The following is a 20,796-nucleotide window of genomic DNA, read 5'->3' as shown; positions in this document are numbered from 1 at the left end:
AAATTATATATATATATATTTTTTTTTTTACTTATTTAAAAAATAAAAAGAACTTCTTTACCTAGACATATAATTTTACCCAATAGAAAAAAACTAAAAATTCTGATTCTGAAAGAAGCCAAAGGGAAGTAACACCTATTCACAGACAAATAAAGATAAGAATTATATCTGACCAGGCACGGTGACACATGAGGCTGGGGAGGCTGAGGAGGAGGATATCAAGTTCAATGCCAGCCTCAGTAACTTAGGCCCTAAGTAACTTGGTGAGACCCATCTCTAAATAAAATATAAGAAGGGCTTATAACTACTTATAAGAATATAAGTAGTTAAGCACCTCTGGGTTCCATCTCATGTAGCAAAAAGAGAATTACATCTGACTTCTCAAAAATCATGTAAGAGGGGCAAGCGAGGCAAGCGTGAGGCCCTGGGTTTAATCCTCAGCCCCACATAAAAAAATAAATAAATAAATATAAAGATATTTTTAAAATTTTAAAAATCATTTAAGAAAAAAGAGAGTAAAATGAAAATACTTAAGTGTTAAGAGAAAATAAACACAAACCCAGAAATTTCTGTATCCTATAAAATTATCCTTCAAAATCATGCAAGAAATATTTTTTTTTCAATTATTTATTGCCCAAAAGACCTAAATTCTTTAGAGAAAAGGAAAATAATATAGATAAGAAACTTGGATCTACAAAATGAAGAATATTAAAGAGGAATAAATGATGATAAAATACTTATTATGCTTCTTCATTATTCTTAATTACTAAACAAAGAGCACTTCTTATTGTTCAAAATAATTTTCAATTGTATACAAATATGCTTATATCTATGTCTGAAACTGAAATTAATGACAGCATTAATACAAAGTACAAAAGAGAGAATTCAGGGTTAATTATGTACTCAACTACTAATAAAGCAGTATGGTGTTCTCTGAATAAAGCAGACTTGGATTCGATGTGGATGTATTTTGCAAACACCAAGAGTTTTTAAAAACAGTAAACCTAAGAGAAAATGAAATAAAAGGTTCAATTAAATCACAAAAGGCAAAAGAGACCAAAGACAAAAAAAAAAAAAATGGAACAAAAAGCAAGGGCAACAAATAGAAAAGAAAAAATAATAATGATAATCCAACTATATCAATAATCACCTTAAACATCAACAGTATAAATGCACTCATTAAGAGACTGCCAGAGTGGAGCAAAAAAAAAAAAAGACTCAAATATGTTATCTATACTTTAAACATAAGACACTTATTAATAGTAAAAATAAATAAAGAGAAAATATACATACTAACTAATCAAAAGAAAGCTGGCAGATATAGCAGATTTCAAAGCACAGAAAGGGATCAGAGAAAAAGGAAGACCTTTCATACTGATTCAAAGGTTAGTTCAAGAAGACAACAATGTAGGTGCTTAACAAAGTACTTGAGGTAAAATTCCCAACATATACAAAAAAAAAAAAAACCTGGATGATTCCATTTATATAAAATTCAAAAAAATGTGAACTGATTTACAGTGATGAATAGGAGGTCAGTCGCTAGGTGGTGGTGAGAAATGAGAGGGCACACTGACATTAATGGGTGACAGATAAACTTATGATCCTGACTGTGGTGATGACTTCATGAATGTATACATAAGCTAAACTTATTAAAATACACAATTTCAACAGTATAGTCAACTATATCTCAATAAAGATCTTTAAAATCTCTACAAAATTTAAACACAAATACTTAATTCATAAGCATACAGTTATTTTGTAATTTTGAAAATTAGACTGGCATTGTCCCTTTCTACACTGGACGTCAAAAGGTCTTCAAAAATACTACATGAAAATAAAGTCCGACTAGAATTCTATAAAACCACCCAAATCATTGATCAAATGTGAAGGCAGAGAAAAAAGAGGTTTAAAATTGTAAGAAGAGTTTACTTTCCACTCACCCTATAAAAAATATTTGAGAATATACTCAGCAAAACCTGAAAAATATTTTTAAAACTGAGATGATGCACAATACACAGCTGTATAAACTTAAAAATATAAAAATGGCAACTGCACATCATGAAGGAGAATCAATTTGCAGTTAGCTCTAAAATAGTCTCCTTTGGGTAGGTAAGTAAAAGTTTTGACCCCAGGTCCAGAAAAGACATAAAATTCAATGCATAACACACTCTAAGACTCTTAAATGAACAATTCATAAGTGCCACATGTATGCTATGTGCTCCTCTTGATATTAATTGAAAGGGCGGAAAAATCCAAAACATGTCTCCTCAGTTAAGTAATCCAGAACAAAGGGGGCAGGTATGTTAACTAAGATCAAATTAATGGGCTTATGTAATTAAATGTCAGAAAATACCCACCATGGAGTTGGAGGAACCTACCAGAAAAAGAGACACTGATCAAGGTTGGCACACTAATTAATTAGCATGGTCAGGGAAAGCTTCTCTGATAGGTAATTGTTAAAAGAGTGCTGAATGAAATGAAGTAAGCTTCACAGAAATGTGGAGGAAGAGTTCTAGGTTTAAAGCATAAAATACATAGGGCACAGGTATACTTGGCATATTTAAGAACAGCAAAGGTAGAAAGTACCAAATAACGCAGGGCCTTACAATGGTAGCCTCTGGTACATGTCTATAATACCAGTAACTCAATGCTGAATAGAATCCTATGTTCAAGGACACCCTGGGAAATTTAGCAAGATCTTGTCTCAATATAAAATTAAAAAGAGCTACGGGGCAGGCATGTGGCACACACCACATGAGTGTGTTCCAGTGAATCACGATGCTGAGACAAGAGGAACACAAGTTCAAGGCCAGCCTCAGCAACTTAGTGAGGCCCTAAACAACTCAGTGAGATCCTATGTCAAAATAAATAAATAAAAAGGGCTGGAGGATATACCTTAGTAGTAAAGCACTCCTCGGTTAAACCCCAGTATCTAAAGCAGAAAAAAAGAGGGCTGGATCTGGGAGTGTAGCTCAGTGGTAGAGTGCTTGCCTAGCATGATTGAGGCACTGGGTTCAATCCCTGGTATTCAAGAAAAAAAGTTATCTTTATGAACAACAAAACAAAAGGATTTTATATATGTGGTTCAAAGTTAGAGTGAATACTGGAGAGACTGAAAACAACAATAATTCTGAGAAGCCCTAATAATTCTCAGAAAGCATAAGTTGTCAGGAATTGCCACATAGGAACCAAGTCCCCCCCCCAGCTTTGAGCAATGAGAATGTGGAGATGTGGCAAGCCAGCCATGGGCTGTGTGTGTGTCAACTATGAGCACTGAGCACACAAAGTGGACTGAACCAACGCTGCCCCTCTGATTGGGAGGGGGACATATGGGTGTTTTTGCTAACTAACCATGACTAGATTTGTAATTTAGCATTTGCGTGTTGAAGATATTTTAGGAAAATCAGAGTGGAATAAAGTATAAAATAAGGTGATAGTGCAAGTAGTTTAGGCAAAAGAAGAGGATAACCTAGGACTGGGTACAGCTCAATGGCAGAGAACTTGCCCAACATGCTGGGTTTAATCTTTCTTCACCTTGAAGAAAGAGAAAAAAGAGAGAAAGAGGGCTGGGGATGTGGCTCAAGTGGTAGCATGCTCGCCTGGCATACGTGCGGCCCGGGTTCGATCCTCAGCACCACATACAAACAAAAGATGTTGTGTCCGCCGATAACTAAAAAATAAATATTAAAAAATTCCTCTCTCTCTCTAAAAAAAAAAAAAAAAAGACCAATTCCCATGGAGGACTTGGCATGTGTATGACATATTATATTTCTTAAAAAAAAAAAAAAGAGAAAAAGATAAGAAGAGCCTAAATTGAATAGTAGACAAAAAGATTGGGATGGATTCCAGATAAATTCTCAAGGTAGAATTTATTCATGGGTAGACTTTGAATGTGAAAGCTGAGGAAAGCAAGATCAAGGATAACTAGAAGTTTTTTATCTTAAGCATCCAAATGGATGGCAGATCTATTTACTGAAATAAAGTTGCAAATTCAAGGAAGAAAATTAAGTATTCGTTTGACAACTCAAATTCTTTGATAAATCTTAGCCTAACCAAAAGTAGGAAAACAAAATACCATAAGCTTCTTTATTCATTACAGTATATAGTATAACTTAAGTACACTTGCCAAGGAGAATCTAATCAAACTGCTAGAAGTGACTTAATAACATCACAAGAAAACAAACAAATCTAGCGCGTGAAACAGTCCCATAGGAAAATTGAACTGTTTCCTCTAACAAGTCTAGCAGGGTACAGACCTGAATAAAAATTTGAGAACTATAGTAGGGACTGAGGGCATAGTAGCTCACTGGTAGAGCACTTACTTGATACGAGCAAAGCCCTGGATTCGGTCCCCAGTACAACAAAACTAAAAATTAAAAAACTTAGGCTGGGGATGTGGCTCAAGCGGTAGCACGCTCGCCTGGCATGTGTGTGGCCCGGGTTCGATCCTCAGCACCACATACAAAGATGTTGTGTCTGCCGAAAACTAAAAAAATAAATAAATATTAAAATTCTCTCTCTCTTTAAAAAAAAAAATTAAAAACTTAATAAGCACAGTGATCAAGATAAGGAGCTGATCTAGATCATCTCTGAACAAAATAACTATAAAAAGATACTGTTATAATGAGGGAAATTTCATTATAGTCGATGTATTATATGACACTAAAAATATACTGTTAATTCTAATTAAAATGCAAAATGGTGGTGGGCATGGTGGTGCATGCTTATAATCCCAGGGGCTTAGAAGGCTGAGGCAGGGGGATGGCAAGTTCAAAGCCAGTCTCAGCAAAAGCAAGGCACTAAGCAACTCAGTGAGACCCTGCCTCTAAATAAAATACAAAATAGGGCTGGGGGTGTGATCAGTGGCTGAGTGCCCCTGAGTTCAATCCCCAGTAGCGCTCCCCCCAGCCCCACCACACCATAAAAAGCATAATGACATTTTGGTCATATAAGAAAATGTCCTTTAGGGCTGGGGATACAGCTCAGTTGGTAGAAAAAAAAGAGAAAAGAAAAGAAAATGTCCATTGCTTTAAAATCCTTAGGGCAAGAGTGAAAGAACTAAGGAAAATGAAACAGAAGTAAACATTAACAATCTTTTTGTAAATTTAAATATTTATTTTTTAGTTGTAGTTGGACACAATACCTTTATTTCATTTATTTATTTTTATGTGGTGCTGAGGATCGAACCCAGGATCTCACACATGCAAGGTGAGCACTCTACTGCTGACCCACAACCCCAGCCCCTCATTAACAATCTTAATAACTGCTATATCCAGGCAATGAGTGTAAGAAAAGTATGTTTGAAATTTTTAAAAAGAAAAGGGCTCTGTGTTTTTGACCTGTTAAATCTGAATGCCTATGAGACACGCAACTGGAAAAGTTAAAGTGGAGTTGGACCCGCTATTCCAGGAGCCACGGAACTAGAGACAAGAAGGTGGAAGGTCCCACCAGAGTCTCTGACCACCTAACATCTAAATGTCAAGAGGTGGAAGAGTCGTCAGCTAAAAAGACAGAAGACAGAAAAAAAAAAAAGAAAAAAGAATGTAGAAATAACAGAAAAAAGTATTTTTAAGAAAGGCTGGATTCAACTGATGGTTAAAGTTTCTAGAAAATGATCACAGTTGTGGAAATACAAAGAGCACAAGTAACTACAAAAGCAGTTTCAGCAGAGTGAAGGAGGAAGGCTTTTGATATTTGAAAACTCACTTTAAAAAACCTTACAAGTACTTTTCTAAATTCAAATACACTTTTTATCTTTTAATATAAAAGCACAGTAGTACATGCCTGTAATCCTAGCATCTCAGGAGGCTGAGACAGGGGAATCACAAATTCAAGATAGCGCCTCAGCAACTTAGCAAGACCCTGTCTCAAAACAAAGGGCCTAAAGATGTAGCTCAGTGGTAGAGTGCCCATAGGTTCAATCTCCAGTACCAAAAAATAAACATAAATTAAAAAATCTAGACTATTTATTTAGTGATCCTAGGGATGGAACCCAGGGCCTTGCACATGCCTGGAAGGTACTCTACCACTGAGCTACACCTCCAACCCTTATTCTCTCATTTTATTAAAGTTAGTTACAAAGCCTCCTAGGATGATTGGGGCCTATTATCAAATATTAATTTAATACACATACTTCATAATTGTAAGTACTTCATAAATGAAAATTAACTATTACTTACACAGCCATCATGCACATTTAGAGTTGCTTCAAGTTTCAATCTTTGGATAAATTCTCTTCTTCCTGTTTAAAAAGAAAGAACTAAATAAATCATACTACTGACAAAAAGTATCAAAAGAAATTAAAAGCCTAAAATCTGGCATAATAAGGTAGACTCAAGCTCAAATTTCAGCTCTGCCATTCATAAGCTGAGTGACACTGGGCAAATTAACCTCCTGAGCCCTGGCTCATGCGTTAGCAGACCTACACCTCATGTGTACAGGACTAAATGAATCAAGGGAAGAAAGGACTTTGCACAGTACCTGGGCCATGTAAACATTCAAATATATATTCATTCATCAATTCACTCAACAGATATTTATGTGGTGCTCCCTGTTCCAGCTAATTTCAAGAGCTTGTTACAGTGGTAACAACACAGAAAAGATCGCCTCCTCTCATAAAATAAAGACAACGAACAATATGTCAAGTTAGTGAGAGCATTATGTAGAAAGAATAAAGTATGAAGGAGAATAAGTGAGGGTTGTGGATAGGGATAAAGTTTTCAATTTAAAATAGGGTGGCAAACAGTGGTAATAAGATGCCACCAATTTTTAAGCAAATCTCAATTTTAGAAATCTTAAAAATATATTAAATTTTAGTGATGAAATGTGACACCAAAAAAATAAAATTAGCCCAATGTCCAGCAACAGCAGAATAGCTAAAATATTGCACAAATAAAGCTCCCTCTTTGAGCTGGGCATGCAGCTCCCAGTAGCTCGGGAAGCTGAGGCAGGAGGACCATGGGTTCAAAGCCAGTCTCAGCAACAGCAAGGTGCTAAGCAACTTGGTGAGACCCTGTCTTTAAAATAAAATACAAAATAGGGCTGAGGATGTGCCTCAGTGGTTGAATGCCCCCAAGTTCAATACCTGGTACCCACCCCCCAAAAATTTCCCCCTTTGAACTTTAGTCAAAGTTCAGTTTGTCCCTCCAAGAACTTTACCAAAGATGGACTAAAAAGCATGTTTATTCAGAAACCGTAGTGAAAGAGAGCTGAATTTATGACAAAAGGTGACAATTAAATAAGTACAATCAGGCTTGATGAGCTCTCCAATAAAATTAAATCTGACTATATTCTCCATATACTGTTACATAGGACAAATTATTGTGTTTTCTTTTCACTCAAGGTAAAGATCAAGATCCTCCTTGAAGCCAATTTGTTTTATTTCCCTAATTATAACTGTTAAGATGGCTAGGTAAAGAGTAAATATACAGGTTAAAATGTAAGTTATGGGGATGTTTTGTGGAGGATGGTCCATGGTACCTAGATTTTAAAAATAAAACAACCTAGAGAAACTCAGTAAAGTGTTTTCATGAACTAGGTTGTTCTTCATATAATTAACTTTTAAAATCTGATTTTGTTTTAAAAAGATGCTACCTGTGGCAAACAGGTAATTTTCTTTTTAAAAACTCCTCTCCTTTTGGCTAAAAGCAGTCTTGATAATCCTGATAAATTATGAATTAGACTTAAGAAACAAAGTATTCAAATTAACAATAAGACAGCAATTAGAACTCATTAAAATGCTAAAATACTAGAAACTTTTTTTTCCCCAAATTTTAAAAATCTGGTTTCAAACCCAGCTCTAGCCATTTTGGTCTAGAGAAAATGGTAGTAGGACATAAGAGAATAGAAGATAAACTGAGCTATTCTGGCAAAAACTCTCACCTGTGAAATTTACACCTAAATTTAAGCACTGAGACATGATACAGTTAGGTCCTAAATGACATTTTTACATGTGACTGTGGAGATAAAACTGACTGTGCTGTCCAGATATGGGCTTCTACAAGATAAAAACCACCATAGAGTAAGAAAGAACTAACTTATAAAAATTGAGCTCTCTAAAATTAAACTCATGTCTGAATGTCATTAAAAACTGTGAAGGTTCTGGCCTATGTGCAAGATCACCAGCTAGCCTGATACTATTTCTTGCATAGTAGCAGAAGACTCAAAAGACTTGCTACTTACAGCATGCAAGCAATGTGAGCTTCAGGTTCACACTGGCTCCCGACCTCCCAAGCCCCAGAGGGCACCTCGGAGAGGTGTGGGTGGATGGCACGCAGTGAGTCTGGATCACCAATGAAGAGCCTGAGCTGGGGGACCCAACCTCTTATCTAGCATGTTGGCCTCAACTTTATCCAGAAGTGCAGCACTGTTTGTGTTAAACTAGACAGTAAACAAACTTGCCCTCTGTTCCAGGAGACAATGTATCTTCCAAGGCTGTTCTCTATATAAACATCATTGAAGACAGTCCAGAAAAAAGCAGTTGGGGGAGTCTCCGCTCACAAGATGTGCAGAATGAAAAGAGGCCATGGAGAATCCTCTCCCAACAACCCCATGTTTGTTATGGATGAACTTTCTACTCAACTCTTTCTGTACCCCAAGATCCCTTTTACAATTCTACCTCCACTATCTGTGTCTAATGATTGATAATAAGCTCCATCAGAGGAGCGCTCATTTGGTCAAGTCTCCTCAGTGTTAGAACAGTGCCTAGCACAAAGCATTCAGTATACATTTGCTGAATTAGTGAATAAATAATTAGGATATTATCCCATCCTGTTTTCCCAATAATACTTAGTGAACATCTTTCAATGACAATTAGGAGCTAATTATTGATCATTTCGGTAGTTGTATAACTCATTAAACAACTTTCTGATTTGTGTGTCCACATATATACCTCCACCTCCACACTACAGTGTTTGGGACAAGAACACAGGTTTAATAAATATCTATCTTGGACATACAACATTTATGCTGGGTGAAACTCTTTATCCCTCAAAGCCTTAGTTTTTTACATTTGTAAAAGTAAGAATAATACTAAAAATATCACAGGTTTGTTATAAGATTATAACATTATGATTAGCATATGCACAACTTCTAAACGTGCCTGAAATACTGTAGACATTTAAAACCAGTTCTCTAGATGTGTGTGGGTTGTTCTAATTTAAGATTGTCTGAAAAGACAATTTTTTTAAAAATATATAACTTCAGTAAAGGAGTTAACTGACTGAGGAAAAACAGTTATGCCAATGTTACTGAAAAGAAATGGAAGAGCATTTTAACAAAGTTTTATTCCATTTTCATTTGACAGTATTGTCCTCTGAGCTTTCTAACATGAACTTCTCACATACCACACATACTGCCATTCCTAGCCCACTATCAGGCCTTCCTTTCCTATTCATGGGCCCCAACTTGGTTCATTCAGGCCACTGTAACAAAATGTCTTAGTCCAGGTAGCTTATGAAGAAGAGAATCTTATTTCCCATAGTAACAGATGCTGGAAGTTCAAGATCAAGGTACTGGCAAATCTGGTGTCTGGTAGGTGCCAGTTCCATATAGATAGCACCTTCTCACTGTTCCCTCAGATGGTAGAAGAGGCAAGGAAGCTCATTAAGACCTCTTTTATAAAGGCACTAATTCATTCATGAGGGCTCTGCCATCATAACCCAATCACTCCCAAAGGCCCCACCTCTTAACACCATTACCTTAGGGGCTAGGATTGCAACACAGGAACTTTGGAGGGGCACACACATTTAGACCCACAGCAGTCCCATTGGCTGTTAGTTTGATTTCAGAAATCACAAGTGCTGGGTAAACCCCCAGACACATTTTCATGACCCCACAGTAACATGTGTCATGGCTAATGACTAAGCCTTCAGATACAACCTTTTCTGGTTGCCATGGCTCAGACAGGTAACAAGGAGAAATGCACACCAAAGACAACCACCTTCTCCAAGGAGCAGTGGGATATAGAACTGTTTTCTTCTTGGCACAAGGAGGAGAACGTCATGTAGCAGGTAAGAAGAAATCAGGGAAAATTTAAATGGACACCGAATACCCACTGTGGGCTACAAAGACAGCTCAGAATCTACAGGAACCCTAGACACAGGCAGTCTATACTCAGTGGCCAGCTCTTCTCCATAAGACTATGAAAACTGGGCAGGACACACAGAAGATCCTTGTCTCAAAGAGTATAGAACTCCATTCATTTTCTAGGCTGTTCCCTCACGGGAAGCAAATGCCTGGAGCCCTGACAGACAGGACCTCAGCAACCTTCCCTACTCACACCCTCTTAGGCAAAGGCAAAATGTCAGAGGAATGGGAGACAAACTGCCTATCCTTAAGGGAGGGGCAGAATTGACCCACCCAGCCCTCCCATACACCTTACATTGAACAACAAGCAAAAGAGTAAGTGTGGTAGCTCCAAACTGTCTCAACACAGCCAGACTAAACTGTTCCCCAGAATTCCTTCCCTCTATGTTTCTGCTTAGAATGAGTCACAGACATTTTTACAGTGGGCTTAGAGAGCGGAAATAAAACAGAAGCCATATTATTTTTAAAACCTAGAAGTCTGGAGCAGATGATGCTCATGTACTTGACAAACCTTAATACCTATCTACTGCCTCATCTTCTGGAATAGACAGCAACTAGGCCTTCAACTGCCCCACTTTCCCTTGTATCCTCCTTTAGTTTCTTCAAACACTAGACCAACTGTTATATTTAGGTCCATGACCAAGTGCGTCAGCTGTTCCTACAGAACACCCATATCAATTAGATTAGAGACACTGTGAATTGACACAGTGTTCTGTCTTCTTGGGATCCTGCTTGGGCTCTTTTGAAATCACATATCTTGTCTTTGTTCTCTCTTACTTTACAATGCCTTCCCTTCCCAACTGCCTGTCCTGCAGATGTCAAGCCCCAGCATCAGACATGAAGAGAATAACTTATAAAAATGTTTTGGTGAGTAATTAAATAAGGTCAAATCCCTATAAAACATCTTTATGCATATGTATGCACGTTCTGCTTCTCTGATTAAACCCATTCAGGACAAACACTCAGCAACTCAGCAGGAGGGAAATTTCCTCAATCTAATGAGCGCCCCACCCTCCCAAAAAAAAGACCCTATTGCTCACTTATTTAATGATGAAACAGTGACTGCTTTCTACCTAAAATAAAAAATAAAACAAGGATATCCACTCTACAACTGTTATTCAACATAGTTCTCACCAATGTAACAAGGCAAGGAAAAGACAGACAAATTTAGATAAAAAGAAATAAAACTATTCCTATAGGAAGATGACAGAATTGTCTGTATACAAAATCCCTAACAATGTACTCAAAAAACTACTTGAACTAATAATAAATAAATTCAGCAAGGTCAATGGATACAAGATTAACACACAAAAAGTAATCACACTTTTATATACCAACAATGAACATGTGGAAATTGTACTTAAACACAATACTATCACAACTGGTCTAAAGACAATTAAATAAAAAAAAAATTGTTGAAGATCTGTATCTTGTAATTACAAATTGCTGATGAAAGAAATCAAATATGTAAACAAACAGACATACTGCATTCATGTATTAGAAGACTCAATAACATATGACTCTTCCCAAATTGATGTTTAAGTAAATACCTATCAAAATTCTAGCAATATATTTGGAAACATGGACAAGTTTATGCTTAAGAGTTATATGGAAAGGTAAAGGATCTAGAACAATCATAATAACTTTAAAAAAAAGATGAAAAAAAAAAAAGGGAGAAATCATTCTACCCTAATGTTAAAGATTAGTATACAACTACAGAAACACAGTAGTCGGAGGCCAGACATGGTGGCACACAACCGAAATCCCAGGAACTGGGGAGCCTAAGGTAGGAGGATGCCAAGTTCAAGCACAGTCGTTGCAACTTAGTAAAACCCTACTTCAAAATAAAAGGATTGGGGGCCTAATTTAGTGGTAAAGAGCCTGGGTTTGGTCCCCCTATCCAAAAAAGAGAAACAGTATGATATTCACAGAAAGAGAGAGATATCAATTAAGCAGAATTGAGCACTCAGATTTAGATCAACATAAATATGTCCAAATGATTAAAAAAAAAAAAAAAGATGCAAAAGCAATTCAATAAAGGAAACAACTTTGAAATACACCGTGCCAGACGTGAACAAAATGAATTTCAGAGCCAGGCACAGTGGTGTATACCTGTAATCCCAGCGGCTTGGGAGGCTGAGGATCAGGAGTTCAAAGCCAGCCTCAGCAAAAATGAGGTGGTAAGCAACTCAGTGAGACCCTTCTCTAAATAAAATACAAAACAGGGCTGGAGATGTGGCTCAGTGAGAGAGCTCTGGAATTTAATCCCTGGTACTCAAAAAAGAAAAAGTGAATTTCAGGCTAAATCTCATACCTCATATAAAAATTAACTCAAAATAGATACTGGACTTAAATGTAAAACTATAAAATTCTAGAAAGAACACATAGGAAACGATCTTTAGAATACAGTATTGAGCTAAGTTCTTTGACTTATAATGCTACAACAATCCATAAAAGAAAAAAAATGCTAAACTGGACCTTACCAAAATTTAAAACCTTGGCTCTACAAAAGACCCTCTGATGAGAATGCAATGGCTGGGTTGTGGCTCAGTGCCAGACACGTGTGAGGCACAGGGTTCCATCCTCAGCACCACATATAAACGAACAAACAAAGGTCCACTGACAACTAAAAAAATATTAAAATAAAGGTATTGTGTCCATCTACAATTTAAAATTAAAAAGAATGAAAAACAAGCTACAGACTGGCAGAAAATATTTGCAAACCACATATCTAACAAAGGACTAATACCTAAAATACTCAAAACTCAACAGCTGAAAAATAATAATCCAGGAATGAAGAAAACTGAGATATTTCACTGAAAATATACAGGTGGCAAAAAAACACATGAAAAGATATGCAACATCATTAGTCATTAGGGAAATGCATATTTAAACAAATGAGACATCACTAGACACCTAGCAAAAATTATTAAAATTTTAAAAAAGAGGTAACATCAAACGATAGGATACAGAGAAACTACATTTCCCATGTAAAAATGTAGTTTTTTTTGGTAAAATGCCACTGGAAAACGAGTATGGAAGCTTCTTACAAAATGAAACAATACACTTACCAAACAGCCCAAATTAAAATTCATGTTAGTATAAAATCTGGGCATAATTTTTTTTTTAATGCCAGGGATTGAACCCAGGGGTGCTTTATCGCAAAACGAAATTCCCATCTCACAAAGTTACTGAAACCTGCAATCCTCCTGCTTCTGTCTCCTGAGTCACTGGAATTGCAGACATGCATCAGTGCATTCCCCCATGTGCAAAAATATTAACAACTTATTCTTAGCCCCAAACTGGAAGAATCCAAATATTCAAAACCACACACTCATACTCTAGACCACTACTCAACAATAAAAAAGAATAAACTATGCATACAACAAGTTGGATGGATCTCAAGATAAAATTAGTCTGAATGAAAACTCCAATCTCAAAAGGTTACACACTATAATTTATAAGGTTAAATACATATACTGTCTATACAACATTCTTTTTCTTTTTTTTTTTTTTTTGGAGATGAGATCTCACTATTTGCCCCATGAGTACAGAATTGCGGGCTCAAGAGATCCTGCTACCTCAGCCTCCCAACTATGGGCATGCAATACCATGTGCAGCCTAAATAGTATTCTTTAGGTGACAAAAATTATAGGGATGAAGAACAAAATGGTGGCTGCCAGGGGTTAGCAGTGGGGAGGGAAGGATGTGGCCAAGGTTACACAAGGGTCTCAAAAAGAGTCCTTTAGATAGAACTGTTCCCTATCTCATTAGTCTATTAACTAATTAAAGTCAACATTAATCTATTAAAATTACTTAATTAAAATTAGTAGGTTAAACTGCATGGAATACACACATACATATACACACACAGACACATACAAATGAGTCCAAGTGACCCTGTGAAATCTAAATGAGGTTCATGAATTTTATCTGTCAGTTTCCTGGTTCTTACACTATAAAAAAATGTTAACATAGGAGGTCCTGGTGGTAAAGTTTATTTATAAGTTTGTAGTATTTCTTACAATTGCACGTGAATCTACCATTACCTTAAAATAAGCTTTTAAATATATTTAAATCCACATCCCCCAAAAATACACTCCACAGGGAGGGAAAAAAGAAAACTCAAAGCCCAGATAGTTTCAAAGTTGGTATCTATCAAACATTTAAGGAAAAGTAGTTTTAATCCTACACAAACCCTTCAGACAAAAGGGAACACATCCTAACTCATTCACGCAGCCAGCATTATCCTGATATTAAAATCAGGTACAATTTTACAAGAAAACTATAAACTAGCTCAAAATTCTAACCAAAGTTGAAGTTAGCAATACAAAAAAGAATAATGTACCATGACAAGGGAAATTCAACCCAGGAATTAAATGTTGGCTCAATATTCAAATGTAAATCATTATGCTAATATGCCACATTAAACAAAATAAGTGAAAGAAAATTCAAAAACTCATTTCAGTAGAGAAAAAAACAACTTTGACAGAAGACAAGAGCCAGTTATGAAGAACTTCTTAGCAATCGAGGAATAGAAAGGAATTTCCGAAGTCTGAAAGGGCATCATCAAAAAACCTACAGCCAATTACATACTTAATAATGAGAGACAATCTTTTCCATCTAAAAATCAGAAACACCAGGGTACAGCAGCACACACCTATAATCCCAGCAACTGGGTAGGCTGAGGCAGGAGGATGGCAAGTTCAAGGCCAGCCTCAGCAACAAACTGAGATCTTGTCTCAAAATATGAAATAAAAATGGCTGGGGATGTAACTCAGAGGTAGAGTGCTTTAAAAAAAAAAAATCAATAAATAAATTATATATTACATCCTCAAAGAACAATTAGATATTGAAACTTAAAAATACCACCCAAGACAGCTTGAAATTTTTAATATGATTTATGAAAAATTTAAAACACTGCTGATGGGCTGGGGCTGTGGCTCAGTGGTACAGCACTTTGTCTCACAAGTTCGAGGCCTTGGGTTTAATCCTCAGCACCACATACATAAAAAATAAAGGTATTGTGTCCACCTACAACTACAATTTAAAAAAAAAAACTTAAAACACTGCTGAAAGAATCTTAGAACATCTAAGTACACACAGATAAACCAGAATTGTAGTTTGAAAGATTCAGTGTTATAAAGAGTAATATTCTCCCTGAAATAATGTATAGATTCAACTCAAACTTCCAAAAGAAACAGGCTGCTTATAAAATTTATATAAACCGCTGACATTTGTTCATAAAGAAAATCATGTCTTTAAATTTCTCTCCTGTAAATACATGATTTGCTAAAAGTCACCAATTTTTTATATAACTTTATTTATTTATTTTTTTAAAGTGGTGCTGAGGATCAAACCCAGGGCCTTGCACACATGAGGCGAGTGCTCTACTGCTGAAGCATAACCCTAGCCCTTCTTTTTGCATTTTTTAAAAATATATATATGAAAATGAAAAAGGCCCAGGGGCTGGTGTTGTGGCTCAGTGGTAAAGCGCTCGCCCAGAATGCACGTGGCACTGGGTTCGATCCTCAGCACCACATAAATGTAAAATAAAGATACTGTGTCCACCTACAACTTAAATAAATATTTAAAAAAAGAAAGAAAAGAAAATGGAAAAGGTGCAAAACAGCCAAGACAATTTGGGGTAAGGAGAGTGGACCAAGAACAAAGTGTTACACAGTGAATTTCAAAATGAAGTACCTACAAACATACAGCCAACCTATTTTCAACAAAAGGAAAAGGAAAAATGGTGCTGGATCAATTATATATGTGTATGTAAAGAAAGAGAAACCTAACTCTTGCCTGACAGTATATGTAAAACTTTACCAAAAACTATTCATAGAACTAAATTTCAAAAGCTAAAAGAAAAAACTTCCAGGGCTAGAAACGAGGCTCAGTGGTAGTACACTTGCCTAACATGTGCAATGTCCCAGACACAATCCCTAGCACCATAAAACAAACAAACCAAAACTTCCAGGAAAAACGCAGTATAATTTTTGTGACCTCGGATTATGTAAAGATTCTCTGGATATGAAAAGTATGAACTATAAAAGACTTTTTAATAAAAGACAAGATAAAAACTGAAAGAAAATGTTTTAAATTTTTTGATTAAGGACTTTTACCAAGATTACATAAAGAATTTTTACATATTAAAAAGGTGAACTTGAACACTTTTAACCAAAGTATATAGACAGGGGGGGAAAAAAAAGACACTCCGATACTGTTAATCATTACAGAAAAACAAACTAAGAGAGTAACAAACACCTATCAGAAAGGCTAAAATAAAGAAGATTCACTACACCAAATGCTGAGGAGAAAGTAGAGTGACTAACTCTCATACACTACTGGTAGGAATTAGTATGGAACAATTATTTTGGAAAACAGTGTGGCAGCTCCTTATTAAGTGCAAAGCACTTATCGTGCTATGAAGCAATCTCGCTGTACATATTTACTCCAGAAATGAAAACTAAAAAGTATCCTATCCTAGTTATTTTGTCCAAGGTGTAAACAAAGTTTTGCTTTTTATATACATTCCTTATAAGCCATCAGAAGACATCAAAAAAACTTTTAAAATCTGCTTTAACTACTTAGGAACTTCACCTACCCTAATTCTGAAGTCAAAAACATTCAATCAAAATTATAAAAATTATGCACCACCTAGAAAAGTTTTACAAACCTTAAGCCGAGACTCATTAGTGGGTATTCTACCGGGTCAAGACCAACTTTTTAAGAACATGATACAGAACAGAAAATAGAACTTAGATCCTATCTAGTAAGGCTAAGTTTACATCTTTTATTTTAGCTGAATCACAAGGTGCCGTGTAAATGGATTTTTACTGTAGATCATGTCAAAACATTCAAAACCCTGACCTAAAACATATCACTAGATCAAGTTTTACGCTACTAGAAGATTGTACCATTTTTAAGCCATTTCTCTGATTCATCCCCATGCCAGAGAAGAATGAAATCCAGAGAGGTGTTACTAATGTTGTCTACAAATGTAATGACTTCAAATATCCTCTGGTAGTCTTTACCTTAAAGAATTATGAGTATACTTTATTTTGTTTGCTATATTTGACAATCACTTTTAACTACCAAAACAATACATTTTCCACTTTCATTGGGATTCTGAGACTAAAGAATTCTACAAACTTTTCTCCAGTGACTAAACAAGGAAGCAAACATCATAACTTACTGATCCTATTATATACTGTAACTTGGCAACACATTATGAAGAAGAACCTGGTAATTCAGAATGTAGATGAATTCAGAATTCACTAGAGAGTAACCTGAAGACAAAATTATCTATTTCAATACATAACCAACTCAAAATATTCCCAAACCCCTTGCAAAAAAGAAAATTTTAACATCTATTAAAAAGTTGTCCTTGGGCTGGGGTTGTGGCTCAGTGGAAGAGTGCTTGTTTGGCATGTTTGAGCCACTGGGTTCAATTCTCAGCACCACATATAAATAAATAAAAATAAAGGCTCATTTGGCAACTAAATTAAGAAAAAAAAGTTGTCTTTGGCTGCATAATCACAGCTTAAGCATTTTATATAAAACATTTTATATGTTATAATAAACAAATTCTTAACAATTATTGCCTTTTAATTTAGAACAGTTAGAGTAAATTCAACTGCAGGCAAGTATGTGCAAAAGAAAAAAAATATGAGTAGAAATAATGCATGCATACAAATAGTTTCTTTTCTAAACCAGGTTTATCTATATAAAACTGTATATAAATGTTTATGAAATATGTATAGATAATGAGTAACTGTAACAATCACTGAATTCAAAAGGCACTGCTCTACAGCAAGTATACAGTATCTTGAGAAACTATGAAACTTTTAAACTTAACATTGTTATCTGATTCTGGACTTTTGACAATTATTCATTAAAAAAAAAAAAAAATCCTACACTGGAACTTAGATCAAGCTCATGGAGATTACAATCCCTGAACAAACTTCTGAATTCATGTAGGTCCAAAATAAGACTCCCTTAGTTCAGGGGATTCTTGTGAATTTGGGAGCTATAAAAGCATACATCTTTCTCTCATAAATAACATACACAAAATTATTCATCTTCATTACCACAACATAAAAGGCTATTTTGCGAATAATTTTCTTTTAGAGCTGGGGATGTGGCTTGTGGTAGAGCACTCGCCTAGAATGTGCAAGGCCCTCCCTGGGTTTAATCCCCAGAAGTGCAAAACAAAAATAAAGTGTTTCTATATACCTTTTGTATGGAAAGAAAAGAGATAATTAATGAATTTATGTACAATCAATTATGAAGCTTGAATACTGCTATTAGAAAGACACATGCTATGGTGAAACAAACTGTAAATGTTAAGAAGAAAAAAAATCTCTCCGTTTTATCCTAAATCTTAGTTACTTAGCAGTAATTCATTATTATAAATACAAATAATGGAACTATATCAGAAATATATTCACCTTACAATACTGTAAAAAATTATAAGGTTTAGACACTGTCTTTAAAGAAAAAAAAAACGTATCTACTTCCTAAAATCTTGGACTTAGAATTAAAAGAAAGGCTTTGTAAGAGTACTTTTAAAAAATCATAAATTTTATCAGTCCAGCCTGGCAGCCACTCATGTAAAACAAACTGTTTGAGAGGCTGAGGCAGGAGGATCAATTTGAGGCTAGTATGGGCAACTCGGCCAGATCTTCAAAGTAAAAAAATAGAAAAAAAAGGGTTGGCGATATAGGTCAGTGGTAGAGCACCCCGGGTTTAATTTCCAGTATCCACCTCCACAAGTCATTTTTTTCACCATTCAAAAAAAAAAAAGAAAGTAACTATGTGAGGTGATGGTTAATTAGCACTTTCTATTTAGAACAAATGCACAAAGTCTTGTACAAAGATGTTAGGTGCACTGCCGTTAGCAGCAGTGAACATCGGATAAAGCAAGACAGTGGAGTCCGCTTCAGTATTTCACTTTGTTAAAAATTATGTAATAATTTTTTAGAAGAGTGGATCAATCTTAATGGTCCTGGAAGGATGTCCAAGACGTAGTGTAGAAAAAGCAGGTGTCTTTTATTCAGGCCAAACACACGCATATACGGCTTATGTGCTGGTTAAGAATTCAAAGAAAGCTAGACAAGGTGGTGCTGGCCAGCAATCCACTCGGGAGGCTGAAGCAAGAGGATCACAAGTTCGAGGACAGCCTCAACAACTCAGTGAGACCTCAAAATCTAAAAAAATAAAATGGGCTGGGTATGTGGCTCAGGGGTACAGCGCCTCTGGGTTCAACCCCTACCAAAAGGGAGAGGGGAAAAAAAGAACTCGGAAAAAGTTCTGGACTCGGGAAACAAAACAGGACTCCCTCCAGGGCGGGAGCGAGAGGGCAGGGAAGGAGCTCGGGGTTTCGCTCCGTGCGGCGACTCCAGGGAGAGAAGGAAACGCCACGCAAAAGTCACCTAACTCGGGCCAGGCCACCCACCGGCCGGGCCGTTGGCCCCGGGGGTGCCATTTTCCTCACTTGCCCAGGGAGGTCGCGGGCGGACCGCGGCCACTCGCCGTCCGGCAGGACGGCGCCCGGGGACCGGCCACAGCGCCCGCCCGAGCCCTTCAGGAGGCTCGCCCGGCGCCCCGGGGTGGAGGAGGCGGGACGTGAAACCCGACCCGGGCGGCGGCGACCGGGGCGCTCCGGGGCCGCGGCCGCCCGGGCCGGTCGGTTGGCCGGGGCGCCGACTTGCGCCGAGGGCCCGCCCGCGCCGCTCGGCTCTCCGCGGCGCGCTCAGCGCACGGGGCGCCCCGGCCGCGGGGCTCGGGAGGGACCCCGGCCCGGCGGCCCGACCCCGCCCGGCCCCGCTCACCCAGGTAGCGGCTCCGCAGCCGGGACGGGTCCTCCAGCCCCAGCGACCTCCTCCGCACGTCCCACAACAGGTGCGGGCAGGAGCCGCCCCGCGACATGGCTCCGCCGGGGCCACGGAGCTGGGGGCACCGCCGCGGGGGAGGGGCGGCGGGACGCGGCGCGCGGCTCGGCTCCCGCGCCGCTCCGGCACCGTCCGCCGCTCCGGCACCGTCCGCCGCGGGCCTCGCGCGCAGCGACTCAGACGGCCGCGGCGCCTTCGTGCCCGGAGCCCAGCCGCGCCCGGGCCGGAGCTCGCCTCATACTCTCCTGCTCAGACTACCCAGAACATCCAGAGCCCGGCGACAGTCCCCTCCCTGCCCCCTCCCGCCGGAGGAGGAGGCGGAGGCGGAGGCGGTCGCGGCTCCTCCCTCCCTCGACTCCGGACACCGCCCCTCCTCGCCTTTCTCGCGAGATGACGGCCCCCCCGCGGGGCTGGCGGCCAGCGTTCGTGACGGCGGCCCTCACCCAAGGAAAATGAACTCAGGCCGCTCTAGCCAGATGGAAGAGGAGTAGAGAGAGAAACCGCCTGAAGTCTGTAATCTCTCGCCCACGCTTCTCGATCCAAAGGAAGCAAGAGCGTTGTGCGGTGTCATCTTTAGTGCGGGCACGGAAGGCCCGAAAAGCCCATGTTAACTGCGGGCCTCGTTCCTGAAAGCGAAGGGGCAGTGCAGCCAGACGAGCTTCACTTTCCCTTCTCCATCATGGCCGCGCGGACAGGAAGGAGAAGCCCGGGCTTCCCGTCCCGCCCGCGCCGCGGAGGGCGCCAATCGCTGCAGGCGGAGGGGCCCGCGCGTGCGCGCTGCCGGCCGGCTCTGGGCTGACTTAGCGGGGCGGTC

General features: G+C 38.3%; 1 protein-coding gene across 3 annotated transcripts in view; it reads right to left on the bottom strand.

Annotated features, from left to right (window-relative positions):
- The window catches only part of Dcaf6 (DDB1 and CUL4 associated factor 6), a 109,039-nt gene extending 88,741 nt beyond the window's left edge, over positions 1-20,298 (bottom strand). Inside the window, exons 1-2 of one of the 3 annotated variants that reach the window (XM_078022260.1) lie at positions 19,923-20,298; positions 6,180-6,241 (exon numbers count right to left, since the gene is read on the bottom strand). In XM_078022260.1, the coding sequence (XP_077878386.1) occupies positions 6,180-6,241; positions 19,923-20,019 (159 nt within the window). In that variant the 5' untranslated portion in view covers positions 20,020-20,298. The remainder of the gene's footprint in view (positions 1-6,179; positions 6,242-19,922) is intronic. The other 2 variants (XM_078022261.1, XM_078022262.1) reach the window with 2 other exon arrangements.
- Positions 20,299-20,796: the final 498 nt, after the last annotated feature.

This window comes from Ictidomys tridecemlineatus, chromosome 10, assembly GCF_052094955.1.
Source record: "Ictidomys tridecemlineatus isolate mIctTri1 chromosome 10, mIctTri1.hap1, whole genome shotgun sequence".
NCBI classification, from domain to species: domain Eukaryota; kingdom Metazoa; phylum Chordata; class Mammalia; order Rodentia; family Sciuridae; genus Ictidomys; species Ictidomys tridecemlineatus.
The sequence above is the reverse complement of the archived record's forward strand: the minus strand, read 5'-3'. Positions and strand labels throughout refer to the sequence as shown.